Below are 16100 nucleotides of genomic sequence, written 5' to 3'. Positions count from 1 at the left end.
GTGCAATTGCTGGAAGCAGCAATTGCGGCGTCGCTTTTGCGTTTCACAGTGAGCAAGGGGGGAGATGATGGTTCAAGAGGGTCGAAAGCTTAGAGCGTAGGCGGCAGGAATGGGGAAGAAGAGTCGCGTGGGAGCCGGATCGACTGGCTTTCGTTGACGTTACCTATCTATGTCCGGACGTAATTACTTTCAGTTGTGCTGTGGCGCGGTCACGTTATTGTACTGTACGATAGGTTGTACGATAGGTTGAGCAAGGTTTGGGCGGCTGGTCGTTCAAGCCGGGCCCTCTAATCTTTCCGTGTAGTGTTTTCCCCTTCTTCATTGTTCTCCTTATTTCTGTGCGTGCTCTCGGAACCTGCTGCTTTATTGCATTGGCGAGCAATATTGGTGCCTTAAAAATCATGGTTCCGCTGAGCGACAAGCTCTAGCGCCCGAGCTCACTGCCATGCAGCCAGAATATGCTAGGTCTCGCTCGCAATGGCTTCGACGCGACAGCTGATATTGAAAGCGACATGCTTTCCGCCTGCATAGTTGCCAATGTAGTTTCTTTTGCGGCACAAACATGTCGGTCCCTTGTTTCAGTCGGCAGATGCTCCTGGCGGGCTCGGAGGATGCGATGGATGATTGCGGCATGAGATCGACCTCGGGGTATCGTTCAATCGTATGTGCCGGTTTTCGCACCCCGGAATCATGTTGGTGATACGGCCGAGTAAGAGAGCATCAAGCGTGGAGTCGAGTCTCGGCAGCATATTCCATACTTGTTGCGTGCTTCGTAAGGTATGTATCTCTTCCGTGCAACGAGAAGTGTCCCTGATAGGTAAGTAATTACACGGTAAGTTGGTTCTGCCTAGCATGGATTAATTAATCGGTACATGGGTACACTGCACAAGGGAAGAGGTTGCATCCCTGCACGAAAAAGCTTAGCCCCGGAACTTGGAGTGAGAGGCTGTGAAGATCTAGCGGTCGCCCCGAACATCCGCTGCAGCTGGCTCGCGGGGACGCTGCCCAGGCGGCCAATGAGAGAGCCGCAACGAGCATCGTTCCACGTCCCCGCGCCTACTCGCTGCTTCCTTCCCTTCCATCGTTCCCGTCCCATCCATCTTCCTCATCCATGTTCACAAAGCCACCAAAATCCCGTGCATCGACCTTGAGCCCAGCGCCAGACGCAGCCCATGCTTTGCGATGGCTCAGTTGGTCTCCGACTTCATCATCACGCCCGTTCTCAGACAAGCTCGCCGTTTCTCGACCGGGTTCGCCGCCGATGATCCCCCTGCCATTGACGGCCCCGCGATACGACGCCGCAGAGCACAGTCGACCGGATACGCCGGTTCTTCCGGGACCGCGATACGGGAGGCTGACGAGCACGGGAGGAGGCTTCCAACGGGGGAAGCCGGGGTTGGTTCGCTTGACGACGACGCCGTAACACCCCACCCCAGTCGACAAGACCAAGGCCATGCCGACGCTGACGCCGCCGCCGCCGTCGCCGCCGTTTTTCAGAGTTCGGGAAGCGTAGGAACCAGCGATGAGAGTCCCGGGGCTGTGGAAGGAGTTTCTGAGTCCGCTGCTGCATCAAGCCGGCAACCCGACGGCACCGACACTGCCCAGACAACCACCCAAACTACATGGTCATCACTCCCAGAGGGCAGTCGAGCCACTCCGCTGCCCGAGGATGACGGCATGGGGGAGCTCCGACGGAGGATCCAGGCCATCCAGCTGCTCGATGTTCCCCAGACTGTCAAGGCCCAGATGATGCATGGCCTGTTCACGGAAAAGTACACCAAGCGACAGCTGTCGCCCAAATCCCCCAATGCTGCGATGCGACCCGTGTCCCGGGCGAGCACGAGCACTCTAGACAACCGAGAATCAGTGGAACACGGCGGGCCGCTGCAAGTCCTGAAGAAATGGAATCCTCTTGGGGACGGGTCCGGCCCGCTCAACCTGCCGCTAACTGAGGAGGACCTCACCCCTACCTACGCGCCGGTCAGGCGGCCCGACGACAGTGTCGAGTGGTGGTCAGCGTCCGAGGAGCCCGAGGAAGAGGAGAAGCGCCTCGGCTGCGAACACTATCGCCGCAACGTCAAGATGCAGTGCGCCACGTGCGAACGGTGGTACACCTGCCGCCACTGCCACGACGCCGTCGAGGATCACGCCCTCCCGCGTCAACAAACCAAGCACATGCTGTGCATGCTCTGTGGGTGCGCGCAAAAGGTCTCCGATACGTGCACAAAGTGCGGCCGGCCGGCGGCCTACTACTACTGCGGAATTTGCAAGCTATGGAACGACGATGCCAGTAAGCCCATCTACCACTGTCCCGACTGCGGGCTGTGCCGGGTCGGCCAGGGGCTGGGCAAGGACTTCTTCCACTGCAAGGTGAGCGCCTTCCGAGCGTTTCCGCGTATCGATATGCATATCAGCCCAGACTGACGTCCCCGAAAGAAATGCATGGCCTGTATCTCCATGTCCGAGACCAACCACAAGTGCATCGAACGGGCCGTCGACTCGAATTGCCCCATCTGCAACGAGTACCTCTTCGACTCGCCCAAGTCGGTCACCTTCATGCAGTGCGGTCACAGCATCCACCTGCTCTGCCTCGAGGAGCTTAAGAAGTCGTCGTACCGGTGCCCGCTGTGCAACAAGTCGTGCGTCAACATGGAGTATCGCTTCCGCCAGCTCGACATGCATATCCTCCAGCAGCCCATGCCGCCCGAGTACGCTGACGCCCGCGCTGTCATCTCGTGCAATGACTGCTCCGCCAAGAGCCAGACCGCCTACCACTGGATCGGCCTCAAGTGTGCCGTGTGCAGCTCGTACAACACCACCCAGCTGCAGCTTCTCAACATGCCGGGCGGCGATCACCGGGACCAGTCTCCCGAACAGCAGCAGCAGCAGCAACAGCAACAGCAGCAGCAACAACAACAGCAGCGACAGCAACAGCAACAACAACAACCTGTCGCGCTCGACCCGGCAGTCCTGGCAGAGGAGATCCGCCGGCGCAATAGAGCCGCCCGCCGGGCGCAAAAGCGACAGCGGGGGCAAGCAGGGAACAACAGCAACAACAACAACAGCGGCGGCGGCGGCGGCGGCGGCGGCGGTAGCACTACCAACAACGGTATCCCTGGTTTTTCCCTCCTCTCAACGTCGCCTACCTCGTACTCGCGTGCCTTTTTGACCAGGCTGCTGAACCGCGGCGGCGGGGCATCTTCGGAGGCAGAGCAGGCATCGGCGGGTGACGAAAAGACTGCGTCGAACCTGTTACCCGCTGCTGCGGTTGTTCCCGTATCTGGATCCATATGCAGCTCGGGAGGTGAAGACAGACAAGCACAAGAAGATGCTGACGATGTAGATGACGAGGATGGGGACGACGACGATGACGACGACGAGGAGGACGCAGAGATGGATATGCTCGACCTGTTTGGCCTGCACAGTCGGGACTTTGATCGGATGACGGGGCTCACGTCGTCGGCAGCGAGCGCCATCGGACTTGACGATGATGATGACGAAGAGGAGGAGACTTCGGAAGACGAGGACGAGGAGGGCCTGGAAGAAGAAGAGGACGACGATGAAGACGACGAAGACGACGACGAGGATGATATCTTGCTTCTCGGGCACAGATAGGACTGGATCGCTTCTTGGTTCGAGTCGGGCCGCTGATTTTATGTATGGCCTCTTCGTCTCGGGGGAGGGTTGGCCCGGGGGGACCGGCTCGGTACGTTGGTCTGCGCCTGGATGGGTTGTTTTCCCTGGCCAAACTGTGATGGTCCCGGAGTGATACCGGTACGTTGGGCTTGGTTATTTGCATTTTTAGAAAGATGCACAAGGGTCGGCGGCATTGTTGGGTCTGGAGGACAAAGCGGCGGGATTCACCAGGTGCCTGGAGTTTGGGAAGGGTTGGATCTGTCCCCGGATGGATAGCTATGGGGACAAATTTTTGGCTCCTTTGTGGGTGGCGCGGGTACGCATTAATTCTGTCGTTGGCACGGTAGCGGATTGCATCAGGGTCCTAGGACGGTAGAGTTATCAAGTGTATCTGTATTATCGTAGAAATCGAGCGACGCTAATCTTTGGCCCGGAGTGCCGCCTTTTGGTGTTTCCCGGGGTTCTCCTCTCTCTCTCTCTCTCTCTCTCTCTCTCTCTCTTTTTTGACCGCTCTCATACCCGAGTTCTCCTCCCCGTTGACCACAAAGGTTGCGGAGCTATCGTACAGACATCCCTTGGTAGCTCGGTAGCTCGGTTGTGCTGTATATACGACAAGCCCGAGGACCCAAGGCAGATCGATGAATACCGGAAGAATGGGCTACCTCTCTCCCAGCCGCCCGGTAGGTAGCAACTTGCGTTCGCCGCCACTCATAACGCTGGGTTTCGTGAATGGGTAAGACCTTGCGCAATTCTGTAGCGCCTGCGGAGGAAGTCGTGTCTTGAGACCAACAGCTATAGCTCAGTTTTACGTCCCATCTTCACCGCCGCCGCGTTGCTGCCGCTGCAGCCGCTGCAGCAGATTCGAGATGAGCCTGTTGGCCCTGCTTGCGCAGCTCCTTGATGACATTCTAGGATGCAATGTGTTTAGTGCGAGGCCGTGCCGTCTCTGTCTGTGAACGAAAGCTGTTTTTTTTTTTTTTTTTTTTGTTGCATTTGCGCTCATCGGAGGGAATGGTGACAGGGAAAAGGGTTTGGGAAAGAGGGTTTGGCAATGATGATGGGCGAACACGGATCACACTGTCGGGGGGGGGGGTACATAGAACACCTACCGCTAGAGCCTCGGGGCTCACCCCGTTCTCGATCATGGAGATGCAGATGGAGAGGGTCCGGCGGTCGAGATGGCAGTTCTGTTCCATTGGTTATTTTCTCCGGTGTCAGCCTATTTTATTTCTTTTTGTTTCTCCATAGGCGTGCATTCATTGCATTATCCCGAGAGAGACAGGGTATGAGGGAATTCTCCGACTGACCAGGATGGTTGCTATCTCATGCAAAATATCGACTGCCTGCTGCGCAGCAGCTTGCTTCTCAGCCCGTTCGGTGGATGGCATATTTTTTTTCCCCTGGTCACCGCCGTGCTGGGTTGGAGAAGCGGGCAGAGGTGCTGTTAGGAAGTCGAGGACGCGTTGTGATGCGTGATGCGCGCCGGTGTTTTAATTGGCGGGGCGTCACTAGACGTCGGGCTGCGGGCGCCAGAGCGGACAAGCACAAGCGAAACTTTGGAAGTACATACATACGGACGTACTCCGTACTGTACACTGATATCGACCCCGGAGGACACACTCGTGAAATCAGCAAACTTATCCAGAGGTATTCAATGTAAAATTCGTTCTGCTAGTCACAAGTTGTTAATAAGCCCCTCTCACTCCTTTAACGCCAAGCCCATCCAACATGGTACCATGTCATGAATCGTAAACAACGTAAACATGCAACGTCGCCCCTCTCCTGGTTTTGGTTTTAAGACCGCATGGCTTCGACAAACAACTCCCTCATCCCTTTCAATAGCGTCACCAGCTCCCTCGTCTCGTTGACCCGCTCCAGAACGCGCTCGACCTTCTCCCTCTCCAGCTTGGGCCTGCAGTGCCGCACGTCGTAGTCCCGACTGCCCGTGCACAGCTCGAACCAGGCCTCGCGTTCCCAGTTCTTCTCGTCCAGGTGGGTAAAGACAAACTTGAGCCGGTCCTCGGCGCCGGCGCCCTCGATGCGCATGCACAGGTTCGTCACCCAAAAGTCGAGCTCGGGCACGTTGAAGCGCGCCTGCGCCTCGAGCTGCGCCTGGTGCGCCCGCTGCGCGGCCAGGCGCGCGTCGATCTCCCGCTGCGTCGCCGCGATCTGCTCCTTGAGCGCGTCCCGCGCCGCCGCCTGCCGGTCGCGCTGGGCCGTCAGCTGCGCGATGGCGCTCTGCATCTCCCGCTTCTCGGCCGCTTCCTTGGCTATCGTCTGCTGGTAGCTGTTGGTCTTGAGCTGGAGGATCTCAATGTCCTTCTTCTTCATGCGCTGGTCCTCTGTGGAAAGATTTAAAGAGTTAGCCAAAGAAAAAAAGAGAGAGAGAGTGTGTGTGTGTGTCTGTGTCTGTGTGTCATAGAGAAAGACAAAGAGAGTTTTCGTGCCTTGTAGCTCGGCCACGTTCATGTGGAACTGGTTGCGCTCTTCTAACACGCGCTTGCGCCCTTGCTCAATGAAAGCGTCAAACTTGGCAGTGAACTTGGCCATGCGGTCGCGCAGCTCGTCAAAACCGAAGTTGATGTTGGGCAGGGTATCGGCGAGGGAGGGCCCGCCGATGGGCGGTCGGCTGGTCGACAACGAGGGCTCGAATGCCGACGACATCGTCGAGGTTTGGTATTCCAAGATCTTGGCTATATAGTGTTTTTTTTTTGTTGGCCCTGTTATTGTTTCGGAAGATGACGTTTCGAGCTGTGGTCTTTCTGGGCGGTATCGGGAGCTGGTCGTGCGGAGACGGATGGGATTTTGAGACGGATGGCTTGCAGTTGACGATGCGCAGTTGCAGGCGTTTTGGTTGTTTTGTCTCTTGCCCTCTTCAGCGGGTTTCCAGGACATCGCCTGCCAAGACCGGGCGGGGCCTCTGCCGTGTGGCAATACTATTGGCCGTCTCTCCTCATGGCCCGCTAAAAAGTTCCCCTCCAGCGCGCGCTTCTGGGCTCTGACGTAGGAAATCTTCGACCGGCAACTGGAACTAGTGCATTTCCCTTCTCGTTCACTTCACTTAAATTGATTCCCTCTTTCATCTCTCATCATACATCTGCGTGCCAGTCTGGCTCTTTTTGTTTCGTACTATTTTGTTATTACCCTCAATGTTGCGTACCGCACTCGACGCAACGCTCTCAGGCCCACCAGAGTCTCAGCTCGGTCTGATCAAACGGACAAAACGTGCAGCTTGCATCGCAGATCAGGGAGAATGATCCCGTTGTCCTCGCTCCTCCGGTCTCCCATCACGATAGATCCGAATGGGTGACAGGCGAAACGCCGTCCCGCTCTCCCGAGCCAAGGCTCCTCGGGTGCCTGCGGACGGCATCATCGGACGCTTGACGTACATCCCAGCTCAAGGCGATGAGGGCATCGGCCAGATACGGAGGAATCGAGCCAAGGACGAGAGTGAGTGCGAGAGACGAACTTCCACACCTACCTCTCCCCTCTGTGCTGACCGGCAATAGCCCCTCGCTTTAAGCAAATAACGCCGTTTTCGCAATGGTGCGCTCCGACGAGAACTCCGACGTCCCAGCCCAGCGACATGCGGCCCTCCCAGGTTGCAAGGTCTCAGAAGTACTGGCTCTTAGAGCACTTCCCTGAGGCGTCTGTTGGCAACGAGGACGTGGAGTCGCTGTTGCTGCAGGAAATTGCAACCGCCCAGACAACGCAGCAGCCAGCACTGGTCGATACGGTCTCCCTGTTCTCCGTCGGAGAAGCGACCGATTTGAGAGATAGCTACTCGACCAGGGGTCATCCAGTGCTTGCTGTTGCCTCCGGGGTCTCGGGCAATGTGATACGGCTGATCAGCCTCGGCCGCGAAGAGTGGTCCTGGACCGAGGCAGACCTCAAGGTCCGTGTCCACACCGCCGACCCCAAGCTGGAGGGTGAGTGGTTGCATGGTGGCGGCCCGATCTCGCTCGTCAGATTCGCCATCGACCTGAGAAAATACGACCCCATCAGATGGCTTCTCGTCTCAAACGGGGCGTCCATCACTGTTTACGAGCCTGAATTGCGCCCGATACCCATGCCGGCTACCACGGACCTGGGGCGGCTTCCTGGCCGGCCCCTTCCTAGCCAGCTGTTTGGTAATCCGCTCTTCGCGATACCTTGTGATCGCACCGGAGGAAGCCTGCAGGCCGACGTTTGCTTTGCTCGGCATCCCGACGCGGACACTCCTCAGCTAGCCATCATTGACCAAGCAGGGTACTGGAGTCTGTGGGATGTCACGGGCCGCCGACACACACGCCCGAAGGCCTTGACGCCGGTCATGAAAATGTGCGGCAACATCGTCTCGGGATTTATTCCAAAGCTACCTTCCAACTCCATGGCAAACACGCAGCCACATCAGTTACTGTGGCTGTCCTTGGGTCAGAATATTTCCAAGTCTTCTCGGCGCTCAGTGAGCCGCACGAGAAGTCCACCCGAGCGCTCCCGCATGTCTGCCGATCCAGAGCCGCAGCCGTCAAGACGAATACTGCTATTGCGCAGCCCAAGTTCTCTGCATTTATTCGACCTGTATACCAGGAAAATGTACCCCGTCTCGAGTCTAGTGTTGCGGAAGCAAAAGCATCGGATTCTGGGTGTAGCACCCTCGTGCCTGGATCCCGCCCAGGTGTTTATACTCACCAGCACCTCCCTGTTCTGGGCGGTTGTAGAGGAGGACAAAAACGACACGCTTACCCTCGACATTCTCGCCTCCTGCCCTCACCAAAAGGATGTCAACGACCAGACCCTGCGCCTGGACGTCTCACCCGCTGCTTACATCAACAACTTCATGGCCTGCTTTGTGTGTGTCCGCTCTGCCATGGACACCGAAATGACCATCTTCTGGTTCATCAGTCCAGAGCCGGGCACGCCCATACGGTATCACCGGGACCTCATAACGCTCAACAGCCCAGTCAACTTTGTGGGCCTCGGCATCCTCCCGGCCGCCCGACGGACGGGTGCTGAGCCGACGTCAGCGGCGGGCCGAGCGATGCGGAGTGCGCAGCTGCGGTTCTTCCAGCTACTTACTCTCGGTCAGGAGCTAGAGGTGCACTGCGCGCTGTGCGCGTGGTCGGATGATGCCGACGTGTCCGTGCCGCTGCCTGACAGGAGAGAGACGCTCGGAGACGGTGTCAATCGGCGCTTGAAATTTCTGCAAACTCTGACGGACGCGTTTGCAGTGCCGGATGAATTTGACGAGCGTGCCGTGTTCGGGAAGAGGGAGCTTGAAGGGTTAGCGGTGACGGGGCTGAAGGGGGGCATTGAGCAGCGTGTTGACTTTGGCCTTGTTGCGCAGCGCTTGGTTGCGGGAGAGCCAATGGCAGGAGGCGGGGACGAAGAAATGCTTGGGGATGGCGTTGATTTTGGATTTATCGGCGAGGCGGTCGAGCAAAAAAAGAAGGATGACTACATGCCGCGGCATTCACTGTACGTGTTCTATCTTGGGGAACTTTCTTTCTCTGGGTCAGCTAACAATCTCAACAGGCTTGATCTGGTCACCTCCCAACGGCCGAGGGGCGAACTTCTTGAGCTGGCCCGCGAGTGGGACGCCCGGCAGGAAGCACTACATCGACGCGCGGGTGAATGGCTTTTTGTGCCAGAAGCTCGCCGTCCATTCATCGATTTCGGCCCCGACGACCTCGTGGGGAGACTGCAAGATTTGTTTGTCGACTCATCGCCTAGCCAAGATGCTCCCCTTCGGCACCGGGAGGAAGTACTTCGGAACATGGCGGCAGAGATGTTCCTTGCCAGCATAGGCGTCTCGGCCGTACCTCCATCATGGACGGCCCAGGAAAACCAACTGTCGAGCTCGCTACCCTTCCCAAGCTCGCCGAGTATCATGCCCTCCCAGCCGTCACTATCCAGCCCGCACAAATCAAAGGGCAAAAGGACACCCGAGCAGCAGCAAGGCGATGCCGTAGCCCTCCGTCTGCGCAAGTACGCCACGCTCGACACATCCCCAACGCTGAACGGCGAACCCGCCCTCGCCCTCTCCCGCTGGGAGCTTGGCGCCGATCCGGACGACATCAGCTGGAAACCAGGCCAAGACCTTGAGGCCGAGGACGCCATCAACCGGCGTCGGCGCAAGATAGAGGCGCGCCGGCGGAAAGCCGAGCGGCTCTCGCAGCGGATTTTTGGCGACGATTCCCTGCTGATGGAACGATCATCCCAGTCATTCGGCGCCCCGGGGACGCAGCAGCCGCCGACGATTCTCTCGACCGGAGCGAGCAGCGGCAGCCAGGAACAGCGGCAGAGTTTGAGCCAGAGCCAGCAGACACCGAGGCCGAAAGTGGCGTGGGGCTTTTCGTCACAACAGCAGCAGCACGTGGGAGCGGTTGGGTCGCCGAGGGTGTTTGCCGGTTCGCCATTGAGGAAAGAGTACCGACGGGACTCGGGGATGATAAAAGTAGGAGGGATTCACTCTTCGCAGTCGCAATCGCAGTCTCAGGGCACTCCGTCGCAACCCAGACCCAGATCACAAGTGATGCCGGGCTTGTTTGGCGGGCGGCCGTCGTTCTCGCCGTTCAAGAAGAGCCCGTTGAAGAAGGGGAAACGGAAGAGCGAGGTGCGCCTAAGCGGGTTTAGATAGCGAGCAGCGGGTGAAGAGAGAAGGAGAAGAAGAAGAAGAAGAAGAAGAAGAAGAAAGAAGAAGAAGAAGAAGAAGAAGAAGAAGAAGAAGGGGGTGGCATTGTGCAAGTGTGCGACTGTTGAAGCAACAGTCGCATTGACTTTATTCGACGTTATGTCAATTGTCAGGTTCGAGACAGACTTGATTCCTTCCAGTCGATATTTTGTTATCAAGCCGAACAACACACTTTCTCAGAGGGTTGTCGTGAGGCCTGCTCTGTAGCCATCATCCACCTGCCAAAATTTTGTTAGTGCTGAGTTGCATACGAAGTACGGAGTGCTCCGTACTTACGATGGATCCGTAACCCTATTGTGAAACCGGATTCGTCACTTGAACCTCTCGAGTCCAAGACCACCCCTCAGCAAGTTACAACCGACGTGCCAAAACAGCCTTCGCTGCCATCTTTGACTTGCCAAGATATTCTTCCAAGTATAGACGGTTAAATACGGAGAAAAGCAAAAGAAAATAAATTACTAAATATAAAAGGATGTCTCACCACTGTCACGACGAGCACTCTCACTCACACGGCGGAGACGGGGGACATGATCACGGCGAGCACGACCACTCGGACGACATCACGCCGGCGCTACAGTTCTCGCTCTACCAGCATATTGACTTTGACGGGATCACGGCGCTCAACGAGGCCGAATACGGGTCGGCCAAGGCGATCGTCAAGAAGACGTGGGCGGAGCGGCTGTCTGCGGAGCCGGAACTGGCGAGCGACGTGGACGAGCAGCTTCTCGTGAACGTGCCGTATGCTATTTTTTTCTTTCTTTTTTTCCGTCTGTTCCATTTTCTGCTTCTCCTTTTCTCTTTTTCCTCCCTACAGAAAAAAAAAAAAAAAAAGAAAACAAGCCGCTCGTGTTTCGTAAGATGATCACAGCTGATAACAGAGATCAAATCAGGTTCACGGGGCAGGTGAAGCTGCATTCGATCCTGATCCGCACCTCCGACTCGGACTCGGCGCCCAAGACGCTCAAGGTCATCATCAACCGGGACGATGTGGACTTTGGCGTGGCCGAGGAGACGAGCGGAACGCAGGAGTTTGAGCTGAGTCGGACAGGGGAGGTGCAGGAGTTGCCAGTCGTAAGTATTCTCTTTTTTTTTTTTCCCTTTTTTTTTCCCTTTGACCCCATTCTTTTCTGTTTCCCATTCCCTGGCACGGAGGGATGCTGACTGGCCGGCAGCGCCGGGCGCGGTTCAACGCGGTCCGCCGGCTGACGCTCTTCTTCCCGGACAACTTCGGCGACGGCGAGGAGGACGTCACGCGGATCTCGTATCTCGGTTTCAAGGGGGAGTGGATGCAGCTTGGCCGGGCACCGGCGAACATCCTCTACGAGGCGGCGGCGAACCCGGGAGATCACAAGATCAAGGGGACGAGCGTGAACCAGATGGGGAGCGGGATCGGCGGGCGGGGCCCGGGAGTGTGATGGGAGGCATGACACGAAAAATAGAAGAAAAAGGGTCTTCGTGATGTCGTTTGTCCATCCTGATTGCTTTTTTTTTCCTTTGGCAGAAGACAGCTTTACGACTACATGAAATCCTCCTCCCAGTTCTCGTCTCGGTTCTGGTTGCTTGCCGCTTCCATATTTTCCTCGGTGAAGAGGTCATCATATGCGTGCTCCTTTTGCCACTTCTTCTCCTGGCGCTCCTTGGCGATGCGGGCCTCCTCTTTTTTCTGACGGGTTCGTTAGTTAAAGCCCAAGAGGGTCATGACAGATACAGCGATACCTACCCTCGCCAGTTGTGCCGCTTGGTCTTTCTTGCGCAGCTCTCGCAGATGGTCGTCCTTCTCCTGCTTCAGGTCGGGGAACTTTTCCACTCTGGTCTTGTTGAGCCTGTTGATGATGGGGTTCTCCCGTTGGGGAACAAGTATCCTCTTGACCTGCCCTAAGAGTCAGCATGTTCCTTTCTTCTTGTTCTTCTTCTTCTTCTTCTTCTTCTTCTTCTTCTTCTTCTTCAAAGTTGGTATTTGCTGACCTTCTTGTGGTCCTTGAAGCTGACCTGACCCACGGCCATGCTGCCGTCCTTCTTAAGGTTAGACCAAGGGGTGTAGATGACGGTGATGTTGTCCTTTTTGTTTCCTAAGACGGTCAGCGGGCGCGTAACGACTAGTCGGCTCGGAGGTGACCTACCCTCGATCGAGTTGGCCTTTGTTAGCTGGGCCAGGTCGGTGAGCAGCTCGCTCGGGATATTGTCCCACGACTGGCCCTCGCGCAGGCGCAGGTAGATGTGAGCGCTGGACAACTTGTCGACGTGGAACTGCGGCGAGCATGAGCATCACAGGCCCAGCGGCTAGACCCAAGGCCTCATCATACCCTGGAAAGAGTAAGAAGCCGACCGACTCGATCATGGACCTTACTCAAACATAACTTACCAGACATCCTCGTCCCAGCCATGCTTGATCAAATCCTCGTCTGCAGATGCGATGACGCCCGTTGTCAGATGCAAGTTCCTGCAGAGAACGACAACTACGCCCACTCACTCTCAAACTTGTCCTTGCCGACGTAGATGAAGGCCGGGGGGTCGACGACGTTGGAGGTGAAGTAGTAGACCATTGTGGCCGATCGGGCGGGCCAGTGAGGAAGGGGAGATACGAGGACGGTAGAATACTGCACGCGGAGCTCGATCTGGAACTGCGTCTATGATTGTGGGTATTTACCCGTCCCGCTTGATAAATTGCTGGTTTGAGTATTTCACGAAGAGCGCAGGCAACTACTCAAGTCACGACTGCCCCATAATCCGTTTACTACTTATCCGTACTCCAAAGGCTGAAGGAGGGACAAGCCAGAGAGAGAGAGAGAGGGTTAGGGATGCGAGCATGCACCGCAGTGCAACGACCGCCAACAAATGACCGACCGCCTGAGAAGGGCTCCATTTTTTTGGTCGGGACCGGACCTCTCATTTTTCTGCCGTGTTGCTCCCTTCCCGACAACATACCATCCAGAAGCGCGACCTCGCCGTCGTCGAGGCTTCGTCCCTTATCACCAATGACATAGCCGCGAACGATCTTTTTTTTCCTCATTTCCAATTTCGAGACCGGCGACGACCAAGTACACCGCTACCTCATCTCAGTCCCGAGGACAACTCGAATCCAACAGAGAGACACCACCAACCAAGTCACACAACATACACACAATGGCGCCCCGGCTGCCGGCGCGCTGCTGGCAGCAGCTCGCCCTGCGCCCACCCTCCACCGGCCTCCTCCTCCTCTCCCCTCCAACCGCCACATCCCAACAGCGACAGCAACTCGTGCTATCACAACCACCGACGACTCCTACTACTACGGCCACGACCCTCCTCCCCTACACGCAGCAGCGGACGGTCAAGACGGGGTGGTCGACGCTGCCCGCGCGCGGGGCCAAGCCGTACCGGTTCAACCAGACGACGTCGGGCTTGCCGGCGCCGACGACGGGCCCTGCGGCGGCGCTGAGGCGCAAGGAGCGGACGACGCCGGTGCGGGCGGGGGTGCTGGCGATCAAGAAGGGCATGACGGTGTTCATGGGCCGGCGCGGGGCGCGGATCGCGTGCACGGTGCTGCAGATGGACCGGGTGCAGACGGTGCTCAACAAGACGCGGTCGCGGCACGGGTACTGGGCCGTGCAGGTGGGCATGGGCGAGCGGCAGCCCGGCAACGTGGGCGCCCCGCTGCTGGGCTACTACGAGGCCAAGGGGATGGCGCCCAAGGAGGTGCTGGCCGAGTTCCGCGTGCGCGACGAGCGGGGCCTGCTCCCCGTCGGCGTGCAGCTCCAGCCCGACTGGTTCCGGGTCGGCCAGCGGGTGGACGTGCGGGGCTACTCCAAGGGTAAGGGGTTCGCGGGCGGCATGAAGCGGCACGGGTTCGCCGGGCAGGAGGCCAGCCACGGCAACTCCAAGAACCACCGGACCATCGGCTCGGTCGGCCCCAGCCAGGGCAGCGGCTCGAGGGTGCTGCCGGGCAAGAAGATGCCCGGGCGGATGGGCGGCGAGCGCGTGACGGTGCAGAACCTGCCCGTGCTCATGGTGGACAACGACCTCGGCATCATCGTGGTCAAGGGCTGCGTCGCCGGCCCCAAGGGCGGCGTCGTCCGGGTCCAGGACGCGTGCAAGAAGGACCCGCCCCCGCAGGAGTTCATCGACAAGACGCGCAAGCTGCTCGAGGAGCGCTTCCCGGACGCCGAGGCCCACCTGCAGGCCGCCCGCCAGCGCCACCTGGAGCTCAAGGCGGCCAGGCGGGAGAAGAGGATAGCCGAGCTCATGTCCCGGGGCGTCGAGGGGTCCGAGGAGCACGCCGACGCGATCGAGCAGATCCTGGCGGCCGAGGCGACCAAGGAGTCTGCGGCTGCGGAACAGGCGCAGGCTTCGTTCTGAAACTGAAGCTGCGAACGGGCGGCTCTGTTTCCATGGTGGCCAGAGATCCTGACTTGACGATTTGGAAAAGTGAAGGAAGGGAAGGGGGAGGGGGATATCTTTTGTACGCTTGTGTCACTTGTATCATAACAAAACAATATACAATAAATGTGTACAGTATGTCTCGGCTCTGCGGGCCCCTTTTTACCCTTCTCTTTCTCCTTTCCTCCGTTATTGTGTGGTTATGTTCCCGTGTGTAAAGAGAGAGAGGGGTGTGTGTGTGTGTGTGTGTGTGTGTGTGTGTATGTGCCAATCTCGCGCTCATTTGGTCATCTTCCTGAACCCCCTCGGAACTGGCTCCTCCTCCACATCCACGTCCTCCATGGGAAGGTCCGGCGTGGCCATGGTGACCGCAAACGGGTCGCCGTCCTCGAGCAGGTCAATGACCGTGCCGTCGTCCGTCTCGAGGCTCCACTCGGTCGTCTCGAACATGCCCTTCGGGGTGGGGCGGAAGCTGGCGAACCTCATGACGCCGCCGGCCTTGGTGCCCTTGACGCGGAAGGAGATGTCGATGCGGCCGTGCAGCTGGTTCATCTCGCCCGAGATCCAGGGGATCTGCTGGGCAAAGTAGATCTCGTCGCCCAGGGCGGCGCGGGCCTTGTCCGAGGTGCGCAGGGCGTAGAGGGTGGCGCCGACGACGGGGCTAGACAGCTTCTGGTAGTTGAAGATGGCGACCGAGGCGGCGGCGATGACGGCGGCGAAGATTGGGAGCGTGCGCGACCAGCGGAAGGTGGTCTGCTCGAGGCCTGGAGATCAAAGCAAGCAGGCGGCGGCCGCGAGGGCGGCGGCAGCAGTGGCATTGGTTAGCAGGCAGAGGTGTATATGGAAACGGTCGAAGACGGGCAAGGGCTTTACTGGGCAGTTCCCGGTCGGCGCGGCGTTCCATCAACGGCCCGTCGCCGGCCTTGGGCGCCGACACGAGCATGCGGTTCTGCGTCGGTCGGGCCCCGGAATTATTTAGTGGGAATCTCCTCCCCACGGTTGGCGTTATCCTCCGCCGCAGCAGAGGTAGCAGAGCTGATCGGGCGCCCGCCCCTTGTTGGGCTGACCTCGACAGCATGGCTGTGTGTGGCTGTGGTTGTTATTTATCGTCGTCGTCGTCGTCGTAGGCCGACACCCAAGTGCTGATGATCTCCCACAACGGCTCAACCCACTTCGGCAGAAAAGCTCCCGATAATCCACCACCACTGTGACCTGGAGAGTTATGCAAATACCGGTGTGTCTCATCTAAACGAGCCTGAGACTAAGCAAGCATAGGGCATTTGGTACCATCATTCCCGCGACTCCCTTCCAGAAACACTTGCCACAAACAAACTTGCCCGCGGTCACTGATTCTGACCTGCTGCTCTGTCTTGCTCATATACCGCATCGCAGATTCGTTAGCCCGTGTCAGACTGGCGTCCTCTGTTCTAATTAC

At 58.0% G+C, this 16100-nt stretch overlaps 8 protein-coding genes across 8 annotated transcripts; 4 read left to right on the top strand and 4 right to left on the bottom strand.

Annotated features, from left to right (window-relative positions):
* Positions 1–1182: 1182 nt before the first annotated feature.
* Positions 1183–3615, top strand: P884DRAFT_280266 (uncharacterized protein; the record flags this gene model as incomplete). The annotated part of the gene is made up of 2 exons (XM_069443414.1): positions 1183–2370; positions 2437–3615. 2 exons carry the CDS (start codon positions 1183–1185, stop codon positions 3613–3615), a joined length of 2367 nt encoding a protein of 788 aa, XP_069294469.1.
* Positions 3616–4033: 418 nt separating this feature from the next.
* P884DRAFT_263856 (mitotic-spindle organizing gamma-tubulin ring associated-domain-containing protein) lies at positions 4034–5232 on the bottom strand. Its single transcript, XM_069441796.1, has 3 exons — positions 4944–5232; positions 4746–4823; positions 4034–4544 (listed from the first exon to the last, which is right to left on the bottom strand). The coding sequence occupies exons 1-3, from the start codon at positions 5022–5024 to the stop codon at positions 4455–4457; spliced, it is 249 nt and encodes an 82-aa protein (XP_069294468.1). The 5' UTR covers positions 5025–5232; the 3' UTR covers positions 4034–4454.
* A 45-nt stretch (positions 5233–5277) lies between these two features.
* Positions 5278–6300, bottom strand: P884DRAFT_287405 (chromosome segregation protein Spc25-domain-containing protein; the record flags this gene model as incomplete). The annotated part of the gene is made up of 2 exons (XM_069443878.1): positions 5278–5978; positions 6084–6300. 2 exons carry the CDS (start codon positions 6298–6300, stop codon positions 5431–5433), a joined length of 765 nt encoding a protein of 254 aa, XP_069294467.1. The 3' UTR covers positions 5278–5430.
* A 361-nt stretch (positions 6301–6661) lies between these two features.
* Positions 6662–10290, top strand: P884DRAFT_230591 (RNA polymerase I-specific transcription-initiation factor-domain-containing protein). The gene is made up of 3 exons (XM_069439793.1): positions 6662–7086; positions 7146–9093; positions 9151–10290. Exons 1-3 carry the CDS (start codon positions 6939–6941, stop codon positions 10253–10255), a joined length of 3201 nt encoding a protein of 1066 aa, XP_069294466.1. The 5' UTR covers positions 6662–6938; the 3' UTR covers positions 10256–10290.
* Positions 10291–10627: 337 nt separating this feature from the next.
* Positions 10628–11799, top strand: P884DRAFT_250118 (PITH domain-containing protein). Its single transcript, XM_069440631.1, has 3 exons — positions 10628–11047; positions 11200–11380; positions 11482–11799. The coding sequence occupies exons 1-3, from the start codon at positions 10782–10784 to the stop codon at positions 11722–11724; spliced, it is 690 nt and encodes a 229-aa protein (XP_069294465.1). The 5' UTR covers positions 10628–10781; the 3' UTR covers positions 11725–11799.
* Positions 11800–11825: 26 nt separating this feature from the next.
* Positions 11826–12852, bottom strand: P884DRAFT_280263 (coiled-coil domain-containing protein 25; the record flags this gene model as incomplete). The annotated part of the gene is made up of 6 exons (XM_069443413.1): positions 11826–11972; positions 12030–12179; positions 12275–12378; positions 12430–12556; positions 12677–12711; positions 12780–12852. 6 exons carry the CDS (start codon positions 12850–12852, stop codon positions 11826–11828), a joined length of 636 nt encoding a protein of 211 aa, XP_069294464.1.
* Positions 12853–13191: 339 nt separating this feature from the next.
* On the top strand, positions 13192–14758 carry P884DRAFT_263851 (mitochondrial 54S ribosomal protein uL3m). The gene has a single exon (XM_069441795.1). The coding sequence runs from the start codon at positions 13433–13435 to the stop codon at positions 14642–14644; it is 1212 nt and encodes a 403-aa protein (XP_069294463.1). The 5' UTR covers positions 13192–13432; the 3' UTR covers positions 14645–14758.
* On the bottom strand, positions 14759–15994 carry P884DRAFT_263850 (cytochrome oxidase complex assembly protein 1-domain-containing protein). The gene is made up of 2 exons (XM_069441794.1): positions 15539–15994; positions 14759–15429 (listed from the first exon to the last, which is right to left on the bottom strand). The coding sequence occupies exons 1-2, from the start codon at positions 15741–15743 to the stop codon at positions 14945–14947; spliced, it is 690 nt and encodes a 229-aa protein (XP_069294462.1). The 5' UTR covers positions 15744–15994; the 3' UTR covers positions 14759–14944.
* Positions 15995–16100: the final 106 nt, after the last annotated feature.

The sequence above is a fragment of the Thermothelomyces heterothallicus genome (assembly GCF_042370625.1).
Source record: "Thermothelomyces heterothallicus CBS 202.75 unplaced genomic scaffold P884_scaffold_28, whole genome shotgun sequence".
NCBI lineage: Eukaryota > Fungi > Ascomycota > Sordariomycetes > Sordariales > Chaetomiaceae > Thermothelomyces > Thermothelomyces heterothallicus.
Note: the sequence above shows the minus strand (reverse complement) of the source record. Positions and strands in the feature narration are given on the sequence as shown.